The 22,780-nt window shown below is 48.1% G+C and overlaps 1 protein-coding gene across 1 annotated transcript in view; it reads right to left on the bottom strand.

The window, feature by feature from the left end:
• Positions 1–2,049: 2,049 nt before the first annotated feature.
• Positions 2,050–22,780, bottom strand: part of LOC144602175 (protein kinase C-binding protein NELL1-like) — a 32,222-nt gene continuing 11,491 nt past the window's right edge. The window contains exons 4-5 of the mRNA XM_078414911.1: positions 22,508–22,732; positions 2,050–13,290 (exon numbers count right to left, since the gene is read on the bottom strand). Coding sequence (XP_078271037.1) covers positions 13,240–13,290; positions 22,508–22,732 — 276 coding nt within the window. The 3' untranslated portion in view covers positions 2,050–13,239. The remainder of the gene's footprint in view (positions 13,291–22,507; positions 22,733–22,780) is intronic.

Genomic DNA, 22,780 nt, shown 5'->3' on the forward strand with positions numbered 1-22,780 from the left:
AACTGACGGTGTCATGAGTTGTACAAATAACAAATTAAAATATAGTTAGTGCTGAACAGTTGAATTTTTGGGTGAATTGAATTGTCATGGTGGAGTCTATATAGTTTAAGATTTTAGTTTAGCGATACAGCGCGGAAACAGGCCCTTCGGCCCACTGAGTCCGCGCCGACCAGCGATCCCCGCACATTAACACTATCCTACACACACACACCAGGGGACAATTTTACATTTACACCAAGCCAATTCACCAACAAACCTGTCCATCTTTGGAGTGTGGGAGGAAGCCGAAGATCTACAGTTGTACAGGGCCCTAGTGAGACCGCACCTGGAGTACTGTGTGCAGTTTTGGTCTCCAAATTTGAGGAAGGATATTCTCGCTATTGAGGGCGTGCAGCGTAGGTTTACTAGGTTAATTCCCGGAATGGCGGGACTGTCGTAAGTTGAAAGACTGGAGCGACTAGGCTTGTACACACTGGAATTTAGAAGGATGAGAGGGGATCTTATCGAAACATATAAGATTATTAAGGGGTTGTACACGTTAGAGGCAGGAAACATGTTTCCAATGTTGGGGGAGTCCAGAACCAGGGGCCACAGTTTAAGAATAAGGAGTAGGCCATTTAGAACGGAGATGAGGAAAAACTTTTTCATCAGAGAGTTGTAAATCTGTGGAATTCTCTGCCTCAGAAGGCAGTGGAGGCCAATTCTCTGAATGCATTCAAGAGAGAGATAGATATAGCGGAGATATAAGGATAGCGGAGTCAGGGGGTACGGGGAGAAGGCAGGAACGGGGTACTGATTGAGAATGATCAGCCATGATCACATTGAACTGTGGTGCTGGCTCGAAGGGCCGAATGGCCTACTCCTGCACCTGTTGTCTATTGTCTATCTCGGAGAAAACCCTCGCAGGTCACGGGGAGAACGTGCAAACTCCGTGCAGACAGGATCGAACCCGGGTCTCCGGCGCTATGAGGCAGCGACTCTATCGTTGTGCCACCGTGCCGCACGATGTACCATTCATAACTTATTTGCGCCAAACCACGTGTCAGAGGTTAACTTGACGATAAAGGGAAGTGTTTTAAAAACATTTGTAATTATGCCTTACACCTCCCTCAGTACTTCTGGTGTGAAGTCCAATGTACAGTTGTGTCAAATGGAATATTCTGAAAATTATATTGTAGGGATTTTTTTTTTTAGATTTAGAGATACAGCACAGAAACAGGCCCTTCGGCCCACCGGGTCCGTGCCGCCCAGCGATCCCCGCACACTAACACTATCCTACACACACTAGGGACAATTTTTACATTTGCCCAGCCAATTAACCTACAAACCCGCACGTCTTTGGAGTGTGGGAGGAAACCGAAGATCTCGGAGAAAACCCACGCAGGTCACGGGGAGAACGTACAAACTCCATACAGACGGCGCCCGTAGTCAGGATCGAACCTGAGTCTCCGGCGCTGCATTCGCTGTAAGGCAGCAACTCTACCGCTGCGCCACCGTGCCGACGGGATACACGTAACATCGTGTGACTTTGTTGAAACTGAACAAAACACAGTCAAGCATCAACAACGTTAAACATAATTTCATAAGTGATAGGGGCAGAATTAGGCCATTCGGCCCATCAAGTCCACGCCACCACCTTCAATCGTGGCTGATCTATTTCTCCCTCCTAACCCCATTCTCCTGCCTTCTCCCCATAACCCCTGACAACCCGTACTAATCAAAAATCTATCTATGCCTTCAAAATATCCACTGACTTGGCCTCCACAGCCGTCTGTGGCAATGACACCTGTACTAATCAAGAACCTATGAACCTATGTAGGAAAATAACTGCAGATGCTGGTACAAATCGAAGGTATCACAAAATGCTGGAGTAACTCAGCGGGTCAGGCAGCATCTAGGAGAGAGGGAATGGGTGGGGGTGACGTTTCGGGTCGAGACCCATCAGTCTGAAGAAGGGTCTCGACCCGAAACGTCACCCATTCCCTCTCTCCCAGCTGCTGCCTGACCTGCTGAGTTACTCCAGCATTTTGCGATACCTATGAACTTATAGTAACATTAAACACGGATATCTAAAAAAAAATTAAACCTTACACACTATTTCAACATACGATAAACATATCAATACCACATGTGTAGGAAGGAACTGCAGATGCTGGTTTACACTGTAGAAAGACACGAAATGCCGGAGTAACTCAGCGTGACGGGCAGCATCTCTGGAGAGAAGGAATGGGTGATGTTTTGGGTCGAGACCCTTCTCTCCATTGATGCTGCCTGTCCCACTCACTCCGGCATTTTGGGTTTATCTTCAACAACAACATGGCAGATCACTCTGAGAAGGTGCAATATTCTAACAATTTTCAACAAACACAGCTCCTTTGTCATCAGAAACTTTGAAGCCAGTAACCCTCAATCATCCATCCATTTTACTTCTCAAGGGTGGGTGCTAGTCTCCAATTCAGCTGCAAAGTGAACAGTTCTACTGGAAAATAACTGAAAAAAACAACATCAGAAAAGAAAATAAACAAACACATTTTATGAAACAAATATTGGTAAAATATATACACAGGTATGAGTTTGAAGGAACCGCAGATGCTGGTTTAAACCGTAGAAAGACACAAAAAGCTGGGGTAAATCAGTGAGGAAAACCCACGCAGGTCACGGGGAGAACGTACACACTCCGTACAGACAGTGCCCGTGGTCGTGATTGAACCCGTGTCTCTGGCACTGTGGGCAGTGGGCAGGTTTCACAGACCTGCGCGGGAAGGTAAACGCTCCTGCCCCCACGAGTCTCGGGCAGATGAGGCTGGTCAGCCTGGGAGGGCAGTCCATCTCGGAGAGGGAGAACTCTGATCTAAAACCTCCACTGCCTTGTGGCCATGTCCAGTCACGGAAAAGGCTCCAGGAGTAAACCTCAAGAAAAATCCAGAGTCGGAGACCCGAAGGCAGTTGGTCGTTGTCCACAACCTGGTTCTGGCAGCTCCTGCGATGGCGCTGGTGCCAAACTGTATCGGCCCTGCTGTTCCTTTGGATCGACCAGCGACATGGAGAGGCGGGACGTGCTGCATGGACAACAGCCTGTCCTTCATATGACATCGCCCAGGCCTGCATCCGACCCACACATCACTCAGCTGCAAACCTACACCTACTGCCTGGAGAGGACAACTCCACAACACGGGGAGCAACAGCGACCGGTTATAAGTCACCGCTAGATTGGCGTTAAGCGAGGCGCCAGGGGGTGGCTCCCGACGGTGGGAGGGATGTTCGGATCTCACTGGACAGCTGCCGCCCGCCTCAAGCTGGGCAGCCCCCAGCCAATAAGGTGCTGTCCCACCACGGTCTGCTATCCTCACTGGGTACACGGGGATCAGGAACCATCCCAACAGCAGATCGCAACCATCGCACCTGCCAACAAAACGACACGTCAAAAGAGACCAGCTCCAAAACTGGGCACTTGGAATGTCCGGACAATGGCGACCGGCCTCTCTGGAAACCCACACGACATCAGCGATTCCAGGAAAACAGCTGTCATAAACAACGAGCTCAAGAGACTCAACGTAGACATAGCCACCCTTCAGGAAACAAGGTTGGCAGGCTCGGGCACACTGAAGTGACTACACGTTCTACTGGCAGGGGAAGGACTCTGACGAGCCCAGAGAGCACGGAGTAGGCTTCGCAGTAAGGAACAGCCTGCTGAACGGAGGAACCAGGCAGAAATGGCTCAGAACGACTCCTGACTCTCCACCTCAACACCACCGCAGGCCCGGTCACCCTTGTCACCGTGTATGCCCCCACAATGTCCTCCACATCACACACAAAGGACGAGTTCTACGAGAACCTCGCATCCATCGTCAGCAGCATCCCCAGCAAGGAAGAACTTGATCCCTTGGGCGACTTCAACGCCAGAGTGGGTGCAGGCCACGAATCGCGGTCTTCCTGCCTTGGGCAGTGTGGTGTGGGCAAAATGAATGAGAACGGACAGCGACTGCTGGAGCTGTGCACTTACCATGACCTGTGCATCGCCAACTCGTACTTCCAGACAAAGCCCCAGCACAAGGTTTCCTGGAGGCACCCACGCTCAAAGCACTGGCATCAACTGGATCTGATCCTAGTCAGACGTGCCACCCACAAGCACGTTCTCCACACACGCTCCCACCGCAGTGCAGACTGCCACATAGACCACTCCTTGGTGTGTTGCAAGATCAGGCTGCAACCAAAGAGGTTCTACCGTACCAAGAAGCAGGGGAAACCCCGCATCAATGTCATCCAGACCTCGTGCAACAGTTTGCAGAGGCTTTTGAGGGAGAACTTGGCACCTCGCGTCCTGGAGACTCTGCAACAGAGAAGTGGGGAACTCTGCGGGACACCATGCCTTGGCTAGCTTTGGGAAGAAGATCTCAAAGACACGCAACTGGTTTGAGGTCAAGTCGACCGAGATGACTCCCGACATCGAAGCCAAGCGCGCCGCCCTAGCCGAGTACAAGCGGCCAGCCAACGAGAAGAACCTGCAGATCCTCAGGGCTGCCAGGAGCAAGGCTCAGCAGACTGCCAGGCATTGTGCCAATGAGTACTGGGCACAGCTTAGTGAGGACATCCAGACGGCCGCCATAATGGGGAACATCAGGGGAATGTACGATGGCATTAAGAAGGCACTAGCACCAGTCCAGAACAAGACAGCCCCCCTCAAATCCTCCACTGGGGAAGTAATCACAGACAAATGCCAGCAGATGGAGAGATGGGTGGAACACTACTCCGACCTCTACTCGAGAGAGAACACTGTGTCCTCCTCAGCCCTTGACGCCATCGAGTGCCTGCCGACCATGGGTGAGTTAGATGGAGAGCCGACGGTAGAAGAGCTCAGCAAGGCCATTGACAGCCTGGCTTCAGGCAAGGCCCCAGACAGTGATGGGATTCCCCCTGACCTGATCAAGCACTGCAAGACTACCTTACTGCTTCCTCTGCATGAAGTTCTCTGCCAGTGCTGGCAAGAAGGAGCTGTACCGCAGGACATGAGGGATGCCACGATCATTACCCTCGACAAGAACAAGGGCGAGAGAAGCGACTGCAACAACTACAGAGGCGTCTCCCTCCTCAACATCGTCGGCAAGGTCGTTGCTCGGGTCATCTTGATCCGCCTGCAGAAGCTGGCAGAACGTGTCTACCCAGAGTCACAGTGCGGTTTCCCAGCTGGAAGGTCAATAGTAGACATGGTCTTCTCCCTTCGCCAGCTCCAGGAGAAGTGCAGAGAACAGCGGATGCCCCTGTATGTTGCTTTCAATGACTTCACCAAGGCGTTCGACTTCGTCAGCAGAGATGGCCTATTCAAGGCTCTCCCAAAGATCGGCTGCCCACCAAAACTGCAGAGCATGATAGAATCCTTCCACATCAACACGAAGGGGACAGTGCAGTTCAATGGCAGCTTCTCGGAGCCCTTCGTCATCCACAGTGGCGTCAAACAAGGCTGCGTCCTCACTCCCACTTTGGGATCTACTTCGCTCTCCTCCTGAAACATGCCTTCGGCACAGCAAGAGAGGGGATCTACCTGCGTACTAGATCAGACGGCAAGCTCTTCAACCTCATCCGCCTCCGAGCCAAGACAAAAGTACGTGAAGCTCTCATCAGAGACATGTTGTTCACCGATGACGCAGCAGTTGTGTCCCACACCCAGCAGGAACTACAGTCACTGATGGACCGCTTCTATCGGGCTTGCAAGGATTTTGGGCTGACCATCAGCCTGAAGAAGACGAACGTCCTGGGGCAGGATACAGAGGCACTGCCTGTCATCACCATCGACGACTACGAACTCGATGCCGTCCATCAGTTCACGTACCTCGGCTCCACCATCACCAACAACCTCTCCTTGGACACGGAGGTTGACAAGAGGATCGGGAAGGCAGCTACAACTCTCACTTCCCTCACAACTCGAGTGTGGACCAATCCAAAGCTGACAGTGAAGACAAAGATAGCAGTCTACAATGCCTGTGTCAACAGCACGCTGCTGTACGGCAGTGAGACATGGACTACATATGCCAGACTGGAGAGAAGACTCAACACCTTCCACCTAAGAAGCATCCGCCGTATCCTGGGTATATCCTGGCAAGACAGAGTGTCCAACGCCGAGATTCTGTCTGGCGCTGGCCTTCCGAGTATGTACACTCTACTCAGGCAGCGCAGGCTGCAGTGGCTGGGCCATGTCCACCCCATGGAGGATGGCCGTATCCCAGAAGACATCCTCTACGGAGAGCTGACATCTGGGAGGAGAACCATCGGCCGCCCCCAGCTACGTTACAAGGATGTCTGCAAGAGAGATTTGAAGGCGCTCGACATCGATGTGGAGTCCTGGGAGAGCCTTGCAGCTGACCGCACGAGGTGTAGAGGTACACTGAACCAACAACTCAAAACGGGGGAAGAGAAACTGATGAACGCAGCGGCAGAAAAGCGGGCACGCAGAAAGAAGCGCAGCAACTTCAACAGACCAGAGACCACACACAAGTGTGACCTTTGTGACAGAGACCGTCACTCCCGCATTGGTCTCTTCAGCCACAAGCGAGGCTGCTCTAGCCGAGGTGTGGAGCAAGCAGCCAACTAGGATGCATCACCCATGGTCAGCCATGACCGAGGGGGCCTAAGACGAACTGGCACTGTGGGGCAGCAACTCTACGGCTGCACCACCGTGCCACTCGCTGGGATTCCTGGGATTAAACAGTAATGAAGTGAACGGGACGAATGCAAGTTTGAGTTTGCAGCCGTGACAAGGCCGCCCGATTGTTCATTCCTGCTGAACGAGACATGAAGTGGCTGCAATGACATTCGATCCACTCACAGGAATGAAAGGGAGGGAGAACGAGTGGGAGAATGGAGGTCATCAAGAAACAAAGAGGTGAAAATGAACAGAAAAAATAAAGAGAGAAATGGAAGCAAGGAAAAGAGAAGAGTAAATGCATGGGTAGTATAAGAAAATAACTGCAGATGCTGGTACAAATCGAAGGTATTTATTCACAAAATGCTGGAGTAACTCAGCAGGTCAGGCAGCATCTCGGGAGAGAAGGAATGGGTGACGTTTCGGGTCGAGACCCTTCTTCAGACTGATGTCAGGGGGGAGGGACAAAGGAAGGATATAGGTGGAGACAGGAAGATAGAGGGAGATCTGGGAAGGAGGAGGGGACGGGAGGGACAGAGGAACTATCTAAAGTTGGAGAAGTCGATGTTCATACCACCGGGCTGCAAGCTGCCCAGGCGAAATATGAGGTGCTGTTCCTCCAATTTCCTGTGGGCCTCACTATGGCACTGGAGGAGGCCCATGACAGAAAGGTCAGACTGGGAATGGGAGGGGGAGTTGAAGTGCTCGGCCACCGGGAGATCAGTTTGGTTAATGCCGACCGAGTGCAGGTGTTCAGCGAAGCGATCGCCGAGCCTGCGCATGGTTTCGCCGATGTAAATAAGTTGACATCTAGAGCAGCGGATGCAATAGATGAGGTTGGAGGAGGTGCAGGTGAACCTTTGTCTCACCTGGAAAGACTGTTTGGGTCCTTGGATGGAGTTGAGGGGGGAGGTAAAGGGACAGGTGTTGCATCTCGTGCGGTTGCAGGAGAAAGTGCCCGGGGTTGGGGTGGTTTGGGTAGGAAGGGACGAGTGGACCAGGGAGTTACGGAGGGAACGGTCTCTGCGGAACGCAGAGAGGGGAGGGGATGGGAAGATATGGCCAGTGGTGGGGTCCCGTTGTGGGTGACGGAAATGTTGGTGGATGATTTGTTGGATCCGCTGGTTGGTGGGGTGGAAGGTGAGAATGCATGGATAGGACAGGTTTAGAGGGATATGGGCCATACGTGGGCAGGTGAGGCTAGTGTAGACGGGGCATTTTGGTCGGGGGCTGAATGGCCCGTTTCCATGCCGTTTGACTTTAAAATAAATATATATTTTTTAAGTGATATAAAGATGGAAATAATGAGTAAAAGAACAGATGAAATGCATCTTCTTGACAACAATACCCTTGCAGCCAATGATCAGAGTTCCATAAGTCATAGGAGCATAATTAAGCCATTCTGCCCATCAAGTCTACTCCGCCATCCAATCATGGCCGATCCATCTCTCCCTCTCAAACCCCATTCTCCTGCCTTCTCCCCGTTAACCCCTGACACCCGCACTAATCATGAATCTGTTAGTCTCTGCTTTAGAAATACTCGATGACTTAGCCTCCACCAACCACATGCCAATGTATGTGGCAGATGCCATCCTAGTGGAAATTCACAGGCAGTGTGCGCAGCTGAACCTTAGTGTGCCAGCTTCATGTTGTGTGTTTGTGTCGGGCGAACTGTACTGAGCTTCATGGTGTGTGTGTGTGTGTGTGCGCGTGTGTGTGTAGCAGATAAACCACACCGATGCCAGCCTTGGACTGAGTGTGAGTAACAGATGTCCTTTTAACTTCTGGCAAAGGACCCACTCCTGGCTTCTGGGCTGCAAATCTGTCTTCTCTCAACCAAGCGGAACCCAACACCAGAGACATGTGACAATGCCAGGAAATATCTATGATGGATGTATTGTCAAGTGCCATCCAGTTCTGCAGAGATGCTGCCTGCCCCCGCTGATGTGACTCCAGCTCTTTGTGGTTTGGGTTTGGGTTTGGGCTGAGAGACGCAGTGTGGAAACAGGCCCTTTGGCCCACCGAGTCCGCCTCGACCAGCGATCACCTCCTGTACTGCTTCCATCCCACACACTAGGGACAATTTTTTTTTTACCGAAGCCAATTAACCTACAAAACCCACGTTGAGGAAAGTGGTCCCAACCTACAAAACCCACGTTGAACTGCCAATGCCGGTTCAAATCGAAGATAGGCACAAAATGCTGGAGTAACTCAGCGGGGCCGGCAGCATCTCCGGAGAGAAGGTTCTGTCTGAATAATGGGATCTCGGAGAAAGCCCACGCGGGTCACGGGGAGAACGTATATACTCTGTACAGACAGCACCCGTAGTCAGGATCGAACCCGAGTCTGCGGTGCTGCAAACGCTGTAAGGCAGCAACTCTACCGCTGTGCCACCGCGCCGCCCTCTGTGGTATAATATTTGCCCCGCACATCTATATACTAAAACTCTCGTTTGTTTGTTTGTTTGTTCCTGTACTACAGCCAAATCGGTACACGATAGTGCAACAATTTTAGGCCCACCTTACTCACCGTTGTCCCTTTGGTGCTAATGGAAGAAGTTTCATTGAAATCGGTGTTATATTTTTAAAGTTATTCACATTTTAAAGTTGAAATCTATCTCCTAGGGAGGGAGGGAGGGAGGGAGGGAGGGAGGGAGGGGGGGAGGGAGGGAGGATAAGGGGGGTTGAGGGGGTGGAGTGGGGAGGAAGGGGGAGGAGAGGGTGCTGCACCAATGCAGGAGAGGTTTGGGCCCAACGGATCCACTTGGTCTAGTCTCCTCTAAATGAGAGTATCTGGTGTATTTATATCTGTTTGTCACCATCCTCAATGATGGTTCTTCCATTGCTAACTTCTTTCATTAGAGACGTGAAGCAAAATTAAAGACTACACATTCAATTAACACCTTTCTTTGATACCAAGACTTCCTAAAATGTTTGGAGTCAATAGATACTTTTGGAATCTTGTCGTTGTTTTAGCAAAAATGACAGCATGTTTTCACACAGCAAAGTCCCGTAAATAACGCTGAGTATCTTATCAGCACAAGGTGTTGATTGAAAGACAGGTGCTGGCCATCTCCCTGCTGTCTTCTCACAATCATTGGGACATCTTTTGCTTATCATAGAGTCATAGAGCCATACGGCGTGGAGACAGGCCCTTCGGCCCAACTCACCCGTGCCGACCAACATGTCCCAGCTACACTAGTCCCACCTGCCTGCGTTGGGCCCACATCTCCCCCCGTGGGTTTTCTCCGAGATCTTCGGTTTCCTCCCACACTCCAAAGACGTACAGGTATGTAGGTTAATTGGCTGGGTAAATGTAAAAATTGTCCCTAGTGGGTGTAGGATAGTGTTAATGTACGGGGATCACTGGGCGGCACGGACTTGAAGGGCCGAAAAGGCCTGTTTCCGGCTGTATATATATGATATGATATGATAAACCTGTCCTATCCGTGAATCTAATTCTTTCTTAATTGAATTGAATTGAATTGAATAAATTTTATTAGCCAAGTATGTATACATACAAGGAATTTGCCTTGGTGCTTTGATCGCAAGTAACAACACGACATACAGTAAACAATTAAGAATATAACATTATAATTTAAACATGTGAACTTGTAATTTAAACACGTGAAGAGATACCAGAGCAAAAGGAGGAGACAGACCTTTGGTTGTTGAGTAGAGCGACTGCTCGTGGAAATAAAGCTGTTTTTATGTCTGGCTGTGGCTGCTTTGACAGTCCGGAGTCGCCTTCCAGAGGGAAGTGCTTCAAAGAGTTTGTGGCCAGGGTGAGAGGGGTCAGAGATGATCTTGCCCGCTCGCCTCCTGGCCCTTGCAGTGTAAATGTTGGGATAGCCCCTGCCTCAACTACCTCCTCTGGCAGCTTGTTCCGTACACCCACCACCCTTTGCGTTACGTCTCAGATTCCCATTAAATCTTTCTCCGTTCACTTCAGATCCTCTGGTTCTCGATTCCCCTACTCTGGGCGAGAGGCGATGTGCATCTCTCCGATCAATTCCTTTCATGATTTTGTACACCTCTATAAGATCACCCCTCATCCTCCTGCACTCCAAGGAATAGAAACTCAGCCTACTCAACCTCTCCCTGTAGCTCACACGCTCGACTCCTGGCAACGTCCTCGTAAATCTTCACTGCACTTTTTCCGACTTAACAACATCTTTCCTGTAACGTGCTGCCCAGAACTGAACACAATGCTCTAAATGCTGCCTCACAAGTGTCTTACGCCACTGCAACATGACCTCCCAACTGCTGTACTCAATACTCTGACTGATGAGGGCCAATGTGCCAAAAGCCTTTTTTTGACCACCTGATCTAGCTGTCTGAAAAAGCAAGTTCCCCATTCCCCAGAAGGCTGTGGAGGCCAAGCCAATGGCAGAGATAGATAGGTTCTTGATCAGTGCGAGTGTCGGGGGTCATGGGGGAGAAGGCAGGGAGAATGGGGTTGAGAGGGAAAGATAGATCAGCCATGACTGAACGGCGGAGTAGACTTGATGGGCCGAATGGCCTCATGCTTCTCCTATCACTTATGAACTTATGATTTCCCGACCCTCCCAACATTGTACCACAGCAACATTCTAGGCGATTTGTTAATCCCTGCAAGGCAAATCAAAGCTGATGCCAGAACATTTCTGAAATTGCAGCGGTTGTGGCTCAAATTAATTGGAGTTAGTTTTACCGTTATTTATATTGCTGCCTCATTATTGCGGGAAACATCCTGGGAATAAATCATTTTCAGTTTGTATTCAGATAACAGCTGTGCCCATAGCCAATGGCCTTCACAGTCAAGGAGGATCTCCAAATGGCCATAGCCCACAAGGAGCGCACTTGGTGTCTTCACTAATGTCTGCTGGAGGTGATTATTCTTATTGCTTTAGCATAGAGATACAGCGCGGAAACAGGCCCTTTGGCCCTCCGAGTCCGCACCGACCAGCGATCCCCTCACATTAACACTACCCTGCACACACTAGGGACATTTTACATTTACACCAAGGCAACTATCCTACAAACCTGCACGTCTTTGGAGTGTGGGAGGAAACCGAAGGTCTCGGGGGAAACCCACGCAGTTCACGGGGAGAACGTACAAACTCCGTACAGACCACAACCGCAGTCAGGATGGAACCCGGGTCTCTGGCGCTGTGAGGCAGCAACTCTACCGCTGCGCCACCGTGCCACCCACCATTTTACGACTGGGTAAGCAATCAGTTAAAGCAAAACAGAGAAGGAATACAATCAACATCACATCCGTGTCAACTTCGGAAGATTCCTCTGTTGGTTTAATGGGTGACGTTTCGGATCGAGACTGAAGAAGGGTCTCGACCTGAAACGTCATCTCATTCCTTATCTCCAGTGATGCTGCCTGTCCCGCTGTGTTACTCCAGCACTTTGTGCCTATTTTCGGTGTAAACCAGCATCTGCAGTTACTTCCTGCACCTTTGTTAGTCTATTTTATTTTATTTTAGTTTAGTTTAGATACTTAGTTTACTGAGTCTTGAGATCCATAGTGTAGAGAGAGTTGCAATGATAATTTTTTTTAAAATTCCAACAACAACACTATTTATAAAAACCCACATAAGTTAATTGTGGTAATTTAACCCTCCACTACAACAGAAGTAAATTTCATAAGACATCGGAGCAGAATCAGGCCATTCGGCCCATCGAGTCTGCTCCACCATCCAATCATGGCCGATCTGTATTACTCTCTCTTTACCATTTTCCTGCCTTCTCTCTGTAATTTGTGACACCCTTCCCAGTCAAGAAACTAACAACCTCCGCTTAGTAAACCCAATGCCTTGGCCTCCACAGCCGTCTGTGGCAATGAATTCTCCATTCTCCCGCCTTCTCCCCATAACCTTTGAAGCCCTTCCTAATCAAGAACGTTTCTACCTCTCTCGATGTACATATTCGCCTTGGACGCTCGGTCATTTTCAGAAATTGCAGTACCGTTTTAGATTTGTGGTTTCTTTTAATTGCCCGATAGGAAAATGGATATCTTCTGCTTGAGAACTGTTGAGTGCAAAACTCAGGAAGCATTCACCACTTTATCTTTACAACCAAAGAATAAAATTGCAGGAAGCATTTTGGATCCTCCTTCCAAGGGAAAAACCCTACCATCTTCGTCTAAATTTGTGTTCAGCACATGGAGTTCAATGGTGTTTAATTTAGTTGAGCATTTTTGGACAGAAAACTATGGAATTTAAAAACACTGAAGGCGTTCGGCGCTCGAAGGCTCATTACACACTATTATAGATAATTGATTTACAAAGGAACACGACAACAAATCGGGATAGATGTTACCTGCGGGCACAGGTAAAACACCCAGTTTTTCCACACGGAGCCACCAAAAAGTTTGTAAAAAATATAGAAGTGGTATTTTCTAACAGTATGGTAATGGGAAGTCCCAACCTTGTGTTTGAAAGTGAAAAGTATTGGAAGTGGACATCTACAAAAGTGCAGGGCGGTTCAATGACACACAAACTCTTGGATTTCTTGCTCCATTTGGTAGCTTTTGGTTCGGCGACAGGAGGGCCTTTTTGCGGTATGCTTTCACGATTAACCCAGGTAGGGGATGAGTCCAGAAAGTTGGCTTCAGTTGTTGTAGAGGCACTCCACTTCAACGGAGCAGCAGATATTTCCATTCTAGGGCGGAAGGGAAAAGAAAGCGTCAAAGAGTCATTGAGTCGTACGATACGATACGATACGATACGATACGATACGATACGATACGATACGATACGATACGATACGATGGAACTTTATTTATCCCAGGAGGGAAATCGGTCTGCCAACCGTCGCAAAAACAACAACAAGATACATGAAACATGTCGTAATATGTGTAAATTCAAGAAAATGTTCAGAAATATTACATTTGAAAGATACAAAACATGTGATCGGCACTGAGAAATGACTGACACGACAGAAATGATGGTTCTTGACTATATTTGTGTTTCTTTCTATGTTTTGTTTACCTGCTTCGGACTTATGATGTTCTGTTTTTTAAAAATTATATTTTGTTAAGTATTAAGGGTCGGCACAATAAGCTTTGGCTTCTGCCTGCACCTTTTTTTTTTCGGTCAGAAAATATCATGTGATTATATCGTTTTATTTTTGATACAATGGTATCGTACTATTTAACTTTCACAACTGTATGGTCAATCTGTTGTATTGTATTGACCGGAAAATAAACAGACAGACAGACAGACAGACAGACAGACAGACAGACAGATAGATAGATAGATAGATAGATAGATAGATAGATAGATAGATAGATAGATAGATAGATAGATAGATAGATAGATAGATAGATAGATAGATAGATAGATAGATAGATAGATAGATAGATAGATAGATAGATAGATAGATAGATAGATAAATAAATAAATAAATAAATGAGTAAATAGACCGATAAATAGATAGATAGAGAAATAAATAAATAAATCAATGAATAAATAAATAAGTAAATAAATAAATAAATAAATAAATAAATAAATAAATAAATAAATAAATAAATAAATAAATAAATAAATAAATAAATAAATAAATAAATAAATAAATAAATAAATAAATAAATAGATAAATAGATAAATAGATAAATAGATAAATAAATAAATAAATAAATAAATAAATAAATAAATAAATAAATAAATAAATAAATAGATGAATAAATAAATAAACAGATAAATAAATAAATAAATAAATAAATTGATAAATAGATGGACACATAAATAAATAAATAAATAAATAGATAAATAAATAAATAGATAAATAATTAAATAAATAAGTAAGTAAATAAATAGATAAATAAATAAATAGATAAATAACTTTAAATGATGAGTGGAAAGTCCAGGATTGGGGATGTGCAAAGATTGGGGGGGGGGGGAGGGGAATCAGTTTACCCCACGACAGAAGGGGGAGGAGTTGTACAGTTTGATAGCCACAGGGAAGAAGGATCCCCTGTGGCGTTCTGTGCTGCATCTTGGTGGGACCAGTCTGTTGCCGAAGGTGCTCCTCAGGTTGACCAGTGTGACACGGAGGGGGTGAGCTGTATTGTCCAGGATGCTCTGCAGTTTGAGGAGCATCCTCCCCTCCAAGACCCACCTCCCGTGAATCCAACTCCGCCCCCAGGACAGAGCCGGCCTTCCTGATGAGCTTATTAATTCTGTTGCCATCCGCGGCCTTCGCCCTGCTGCTGCCCCAGCACACGGCAGCGAAGAAGACGGCACTGGCTACCAACGATTAATAAAACAGCGTGGAAACAGGCCCTTCGACCCAACTTGCCCACACCAGCCAACATGTCTTTTAGATTTAGAGATACAGCGCGGAAACAGGCCCTTCGGCCCACCGAGTCCGCCCCGCCCTGCGATCCACACACATTAACACTATCCTACACACACTGGGACATTTTTTACATTTACCCAGTCAATTAACCTACAAACCTGTACGTCTTTGGAGTGTGGGAGGAAACCGAAGATCTCGGAGAAAACCCACGCAGGTCACGGGGAGAACGTACAAACTCCGTACAGACAGCACCCGTAGTCAGGATCGAACCTGAGTCTCCGGCACTGCATTCGCTGTAAGGCAGCAACTCTACCGCTGCGCCACCGTGCCAGTTACACTAGTCACACCTGCCCACGTTTAGCCCATATCACTCTAAGCCTGTCCTCTCCATGAACCTGTCTAATTGTTTATCAAACGTCGCAGCAAAGGCTTTTCACTGTACCTCGGTGCACCTGACATTAAAAACTAGGCTGAACTGATAACGGTTAGTGCAAGATAAAGTCGTACTAAGGATAGTTCAGAGGTTTCCAATGAGGTAGATGGGAGGTCAGGACCGCTCTCTAGTTGGTGATAGGATGATTCAGTAGCTTGTAACACTTGGGATGAAACTGTCCCCTGAATCTGGAGCCCTTCTAGTAACATGGGAAATTGCCCGGCAATTTAAAAGACGAGGGGAATCCAACCCGAGCATTATGGCTTCAACAGTTATCATCTCGATCGTCAGCAAAGTGGCGGAAGGTGCCGCTGACTGGACCATCAAGTGCCATTTACTCACCATTAACTTGCTAACTGTTGAGCATTACCAGTTTCCATCAGGACCACTCGACTCCAGATCTCATTACAGCGCCGGACCCAATGGCCACCACAGGAGTGAGCTTGCAGAGAGCAGATGTGAGTGATTGTTCTTGACATTGCTCAACAGAGTGTGGGATCAGAAAATAACGCTTGTTAATCTCATTCTGAGAAGAACTGCCTGGGTACTGACTGAGCACAAAGTGAACCTACTCTGAAACCCGGATCAACCCACGATCTTTCCCGCAGCTGATCACAACATCAGCCCACGTAACGGGCGGCACGGTGGCGCAGCGGTAGAGCTACTGCTCCACAGCGCCAGATGAGACCCGGGTTCCATCCCGACTGTGGGTGCTTGTCTGTACGGAGTTTGTACGTTCTCCCCGTGACCTGCGAGGGGTTTTCCCCGCGATCGTCCGTCTCCTCCCACGCACTCCAAAGACGTGCAGGTTTGTAGGTTCATTGGCTTGGTATAAAATGTAATAAATGGTACCCAGTGTGTGTGTGTTGGGTCGTGTTAATGCGCAGGGATCACTGGTCGCCACAGACTCTGTGGGCCGAAGGGCCTGTTTCCACGCTGTGTCTCTAAACTAAGCTAAAAAAAACTACACCGGGCATGGAGCCAAAGAGCTGTAGTAACTCGGCGGGTCAGGCAGCATCTCTGGCAAAAAAAGGACAGGTGACGTTTAGGGCGGGGACTCTTCTTCAGACATGAAATGTCACCCATCCTTTTTCTCCAGAGACGCTGCCTGACCCGCAGAGTTACTCCAGCACTTTATGCCTTTTTTGTTGTTGTAAACCAGCATCTGCAGTTCCTTGTTAACTGCATTCTGCAGTTAACAATATCCACTTGATTTCAGGTTTAGGTTTATTATTATTGTCACTTGTGCCGAGGTACAGTGAACAGTTTTGTTTTGCACGCTATCCAAACAGATCAGATCTGCCTAGGCATAGAAACAATCAAGTCAAACTCGTACAATAGGTGGAGCAAAGGGGAAGATACAGAGTGCAGAATATAGTTCTCAGCATTGTAGCGCATCAGTTCCAGAGACAAAATCCAATGTCCGCAATGGGGTAGAGGTGAATCGGACAGCACCCTAGCTTATGGAAGGACCGTTCAGAAGCCTGCTAAGACACAAAATGCTGGAGTAACTCAACGGGACAGGCAGCGTCTCTGGAGAGAAGGAATGGGTAACGTTTTGAGTCGACTCCAGTCTGAAGAAGGGTCTCGACCCGAAACGTCACCCGTTCCTTCTCTCCAGAGATGCTGCCTGTCCCGCTGAGTGACTCCAGCATTTTGTGTCCATCTATCTTCGGTTTAAACCAGCATCTGCCGTTCCTTCCTGCGCACACAGAAGCCTGACAACGGAGGGGAAGAGATATGTTTTGCAATAATGGAACGGTTTCACTGCAGTGGGTTTTAAAAAAAAACAGGAATTTCGAAGCTGCCGTTGAATAATTAACAGGCGTAATTGAATGATTTATGCATGATTTTACACAGCTCGCGGGGGACTTGCACGATCAAATTTTTAATCCTAGCCTCTCGTATTATATTGAATTCCAAAAAGCTGGAGTAACTCAGCGGCGCAGGCAGCATCTCTGGAGAGAAGGAATGGGTGACGACGTTTCGGGTCCAGACCCTTCTTCAGACTGGCTCGGGATAAGGGAATCGAGAGATATAGACGATGAAGTGGAGAGGTAAAGAACAATGAGTGAAAGATATGCAGAAAAAGTAACGACGATAAAGGAAACGGGCCGTTGTTAGCTGGTTGCTGGGTGAGAACGAGAAGCTGGTGCGACTTGGGTGGGGGAGGGATGGAGAGAGAGAGGGAATGCCGGGGTTACTTGAAGTTAGAGTAATCAACATTCATACCACTGGGCTGTAAGCTGCCCAAGTGAAAAATGAGATGCTGTTCCTCCAATTTGCGTTTAACCTCACGCTGAGGCGGAGACCAAGGGCAGGAAGGTCAGTGTGGGAATGGGAAGGAGAATTAAAGTGTTCCGCAACCGGGAGATCAGGTAGGACCAGGCAGATTTTATGTTACGGTCCTTGAATTGCATGCACTGAAATTATCTTGCACTCATTGTTGCATTTCTGGCCAAAATGAGCCCAGCTTTCTACTTTAAAATCCGTCCTGGTGTCATAGAGACATGGACAATAGGTGCAGGAGGAGGCCATTCAGCCCTTCGAGCCAGCATCGCCATTCAATGTGATCATGGCTGATCATCCAGAGTCAGTACCCCGTTCTTGCTTACTCCCCATTTCCCTTGATTCCGTCAGCCCTAAGAGCTAAATGTTCCCAATGTTGGGGGAGTCCAGAACAAGGGGCCACAGTTTAAGAATAAGGGGTAGGCCATTTAGAACTGAGATGAGGAAAAACTTTTTCAGTCAGAGAGTTGTGAATCTGTGGAATTCTCTGCCTCAGAAGGCAGTGGAGGCCAATTCTCTGAATGTATTCAAGAGAGAGCTGGATAGAGCTCTTAATGATAGCGGAGTCAGGGGGTATGGGGAGAAGGCAGGAACGGGGTACTGATTGAGAATGATCAGCCATGATCACATTGAATGGCGGTGCTGGCTCGAAGGGCCGAATGGCCTCCTCCTGCACCTATTGTCTATTGTCTATTGTCTAAACCTAACTCTCTCTTGAAAACATCCAGTGAATTGGCCTCCACTGCCTTCTGTGGCAGAGAGTTGCACAGATTCACAACTCTCTGGGTGAAAAAGTTTTTCCTCATCTCAGTCCTAACTGGCCGACTGACCCCTTGTTCTTAAACTATGACCCTTGGTTCTGGACTCCCCCAACATCGGGAACATTTTTCCTGCATCTAGTCTGTCCAATCCCTTGAGAATTTTATACGTTTCTATGAGATCCTCTGAATTGTCACTGAAATGCATTTAAACATGAGGTGCATATTCCCATCTACCATTACCCATGAAAGATTAAAGCACTACATTCCAATTCTGACCTGAAGAAGGGTCTCGACCCGAAGCTTCACCCATTCCCTCCATCCAGAGATGCTGCCTGTCCCGCTGAGTTACTCCAGCATTTTTGTTTGCACTGCAATCTTTTGTTTACTGAATTAAGGGAGAGCATTTTGTTTCTTTCATAAGAGCACATGTACCATGCATATTAATAAGTGTGTCGTGCATTTTTGAAATTTGACTCATTTTTAAAGTGTAGTTCCTCCGGTTGACATGGATTAGAACGTGTGACGTTTCAACTTGTGCTTGCAGATGTGCAAGACTGGGCCAAGTTGAAGATCAAAATTAATGAAAGAAAAAAGTGACCCTGCTGAAATCAGCGCTAACTCATTTTCTGGATTTTATAATGGTTTTGGCATGACAGTAACCAACAGTGATTTGGAGGTAAAGACAGAGATAAAGCAGGCAATAAGACCTCAGAGGGTTTTACAACTTGTTGAATGTTTTTACAGATCTTGCTTCTTTTGAAAATGTTCCTTGATTCCATATCATGACCAGAATATATTTTTTAGCCTCAGCAGGTGGCAGAGTTGGATATAGTTCTTTGGGCTGACGGAATCAAGGGATATGGGGAGAAGGCAGGAACTGGGTACTGATTCTGGATGATCAGCCATGAAGGGCTCGAAGGGCCGAATGGCCTACTCCTGCACCTATATTCTATGTTTCCATGTTTCTATCCCAAGTCTTGCTACGCTTTCTAAACCGTTTGGAGAGCTGTTGCTTGAAACAAAATAGGTTTGAGAGGCGGCACGGTGGCGCAGTGGTAGAGTTGCTGCCTTACAGCGAATACAGCGCCAGAGACCCGGATTTGATCCCGACTACGGGTGCTGTCTGTACGGAGTTTGCATGTTCTCCCCGTGACCTGCGTGGGTTTTCTCCGAGATCTTCGGTTTCCTCCCACACTCCAAAGACGTGCAGGTCTGTAGGTTAATTGGCTTGGTGTAAATGTAAATAATTGCCCCCAGTGTGTGTAGGATAGTGTTAGTGTGCGGGGATCGCTGGGCGGCACGTTTCCGCACTGCACCTCTAAACTAAAATAAACTTTAAAAAGCCGTGGAACTGGGGAAGGGGGCAAGGGGGGAGGGGAGGGGAGTACGCGATAAAGTTACTTAAGCTTAGAGAAGTCAATGTTCATACCACTGGGGTGGAAGCTACCCAAGCGAAATATGAGCTGCTGTTCCTCCAGTTTGTGCCGGGCCTCAGTCTGACTCTATCCAGGCAGCACCCTGCCTGAGGTCACACGTGGCCGGACCTGATTGTATTTCAGCTTTAGTTTTAGAGATGCCGCGCAGAAACAGGCCCTTCGGCCCACTGAGACCGGGCCGACCCGAGATCTAGTTCTAGTTCCATCTAGAACACTAGTTCTATCCTCGTCACTAGGGACAATTTACAGAGGCCAATTAACCTACAAACCTGTAGTGTGCAGGAAGGAACAGCAGATGGTGGATTACACCGAAGGTAGACACCAAAATGCCGGAGTAACTCAGCGGGAAAGGCAGCATCTCTGGAGGGAAGGAATGGGCGACGTTTCGGGTCGAGACCCTTCTTCAGACTGAGCGTCAGGGGAGAGGGAGACACAGAGATATGGAAGGGTAAGGTGTGAGAACGAGACATCAAAGTGGATGTGAATCAAGGAAACAGGCCCTTCGGCCCACCGAGTCTTTGCCGACCCACGATCACCCATACACTAGTTCTATCCTGGACACTAAGGACAATTTACAGAGGGCCAATTAACCTACAAACCCACACGTCTTGAGAGTGTGGGAGGGCACTGGTCACGGGGAGAACGTACAGACAGCACCCGTAGTCGGGATCGAACCCGGGTCTCTGGCGCTGTGAGGCAGCAACTCTACCGCTGTGCGACCGTGCCGCCCCCAGGGTCCTGGTCTTTACTCTCCTCCAGCTCCTAACCCCTCCTCCATCCCCCTACTTTCGGTCTGACGTTTCTCCTCACCCCCATTATAAAGGCACGTCCTTTTATTCCAAGGCTGTGTCCTCTGGTTTTAGACTCTCCCGTTATTGCAAACGCCCTTCCCCACACCAATATCTGGGCCTTTCATTATCCGGTAGGTTTCAGTGAGAAACCCCCCCTCCCCCCCACCCCCCCCCCCCCCCCCCTCCCCCCACCCCCACCTCATGTACACCTTAATTTTTACTGAACAGCTATGCCCAGCAAACGACAAAGAGCCTGTAATATAATGGTCAGAAGAGGAATGATTCACCAGGGCTAAAAGCATCGGTGCTTTTGTTAAGTTGCAAGGTTAAAAAAAATAGAATACATTTACTCCATGACGGTCCTACACTATAAGTAAGCAGAGAGCGCCTGGTACTAAGTGGTTGAAATGGGGGCAGTTTTCTCTTTCTAAAGTGCTGACAATCTGTGCCTTGATGATCACCAAACATTCTCGGCAATTTAATTGCAAATCTGATACCTTATTGCAAGGCAGTCGGAGGGAAAGTGCTGATTTATTCATGGATACAAATGAGAGGTTTGGAATAAATGGCACATTCAGGCACCATGTGCACGGGCCTCCTAATGGATTCATGATAATGAATGCGAATGTTTCAGCGTAACAGAAGTAGCTGCCTGCACTTACTCCCCATCCAACCGGCATCATCGTCACTGGAAGGTCTGCTGGTGTCAAAACAGTTTCGGAGAGAGCTGGATTTAATGATATCCCGACCGACACACAGTGGAAGCCAAACTGGAGATGATTGTTCATTGCTCGAAGGTATCACAAAATGCTGGAGTAACTCAGCGAGTCAGGCAGCATCTCAGGAGAGAAGGAATGGGTGACGTTTCGGGTCGAGACCCTTCTTCAGACTGATGTCGGGGGAGGGGGGCGGGACAAAGAAAGGATATAGGTGGAGACAGAAAGACAGAGGGAGAACTGGGAAGGGGGAGGGGAAGAGCGGAACTATTTAAAGTTGGAGAAGTCGATGTTCATACCACTGGGCTGCAAGATGCCCAAGCGAAATATGAGGTGCTGCTCCTCCAATTTGCGGTGGGCCTCACTAAGGCACTGGAGGAGGCCCATGACAGAAAGGTCAGACTGGGAGTGGGAGGGGGAGTTGAAGTGCTCAGCCACCAGGAGATCAGTTTGGTTAAGGCGGACTGAGCGAAGGTGTATTTGTCTTTCCACTGACTGGTTAGCACGCAACAAAAGCTGTTCACTGTACCTCGGTACACGTGACAATAAACGAAGCAAAACTAAAGATAGGCACAAAGTGCTGGAGTAACTCAGGCAGCAGCTCTGGAGAGAAGCAATGGGTGACGTTTCAGGTCGAGACCCTTCTTCGGACTCTAACTAAACAATGTATCTATGCACTGTAAACGGCTCGATTGTAATCATGTATTGTCTTTCCGCTGACTGGATAGCAGGCAACAAAAGCTTTTCACTGTACCTCAGTACACGTGATAATAAACTCAACTAAACTGAATTAAACTGAACTATGATCTTATGATTTAAACTGAATCACACTGAATTAAACTGAACTATGATCTTATGATTTAAACTGAATCACACTGAATTAAACTGAACTATGATGTTACGATCTAAACGGTACTAAACTGAACTATGATGTTACGATCTAAACTGTACTAAACTGAATTAAACTGAACTATGATCTTACGATCTAAACTGTACTAAACTGAACTAACCTAAATCGCCCCTTGTGTGCAGGGAGTGGATGAGAAAGTGGGATAACATAGAACTAGTGTGAGCGGGTAATCGCTGGTCGGCGTGGTGGCCGTGAACCGTGCTGCCGGGGTAAGAGTAGACGTTTGTGCTGTCCCGCGTGTACCTTGCAGGTGCAGGATGTGCAGGGTGAGCGGGCCACGGTCCATATCGAGCCGCTTAGCCGCGTGGCGCCGTGGTTGTCTGTACACGTCCGCCGGACGTCATGGACCAGGTTGTCAGCGAGGCACGGGTCGCTCACGCAATGCGGGCAGCACTCCCCGTCCGCCATCGTGGTGTACTCACAGCTCAGCGCCGCACAGCTCAGAGGCCAGCAGTCCACCTCCCCCTGCTACAGAAAACACAAACACAGAGTGGTGCACGGTCAGGAGATCGACAA

This window comes from Rhinoraja longicauda, chromosome 18 (genome assembly GCF_053455715.1).
Source record: "Rhinoraja longicauda isolate Sanriku21f chromosome 18, sRhiLon1.1, whole genome shotgun sequence".
Taxonomy (NCBI): Eukaryota; Metazoa; Chordata; class Chondrichthyes; order Rajiformes; family Arhynchobatidae; genus Rhinoraja; species Rhinoraja longicauda.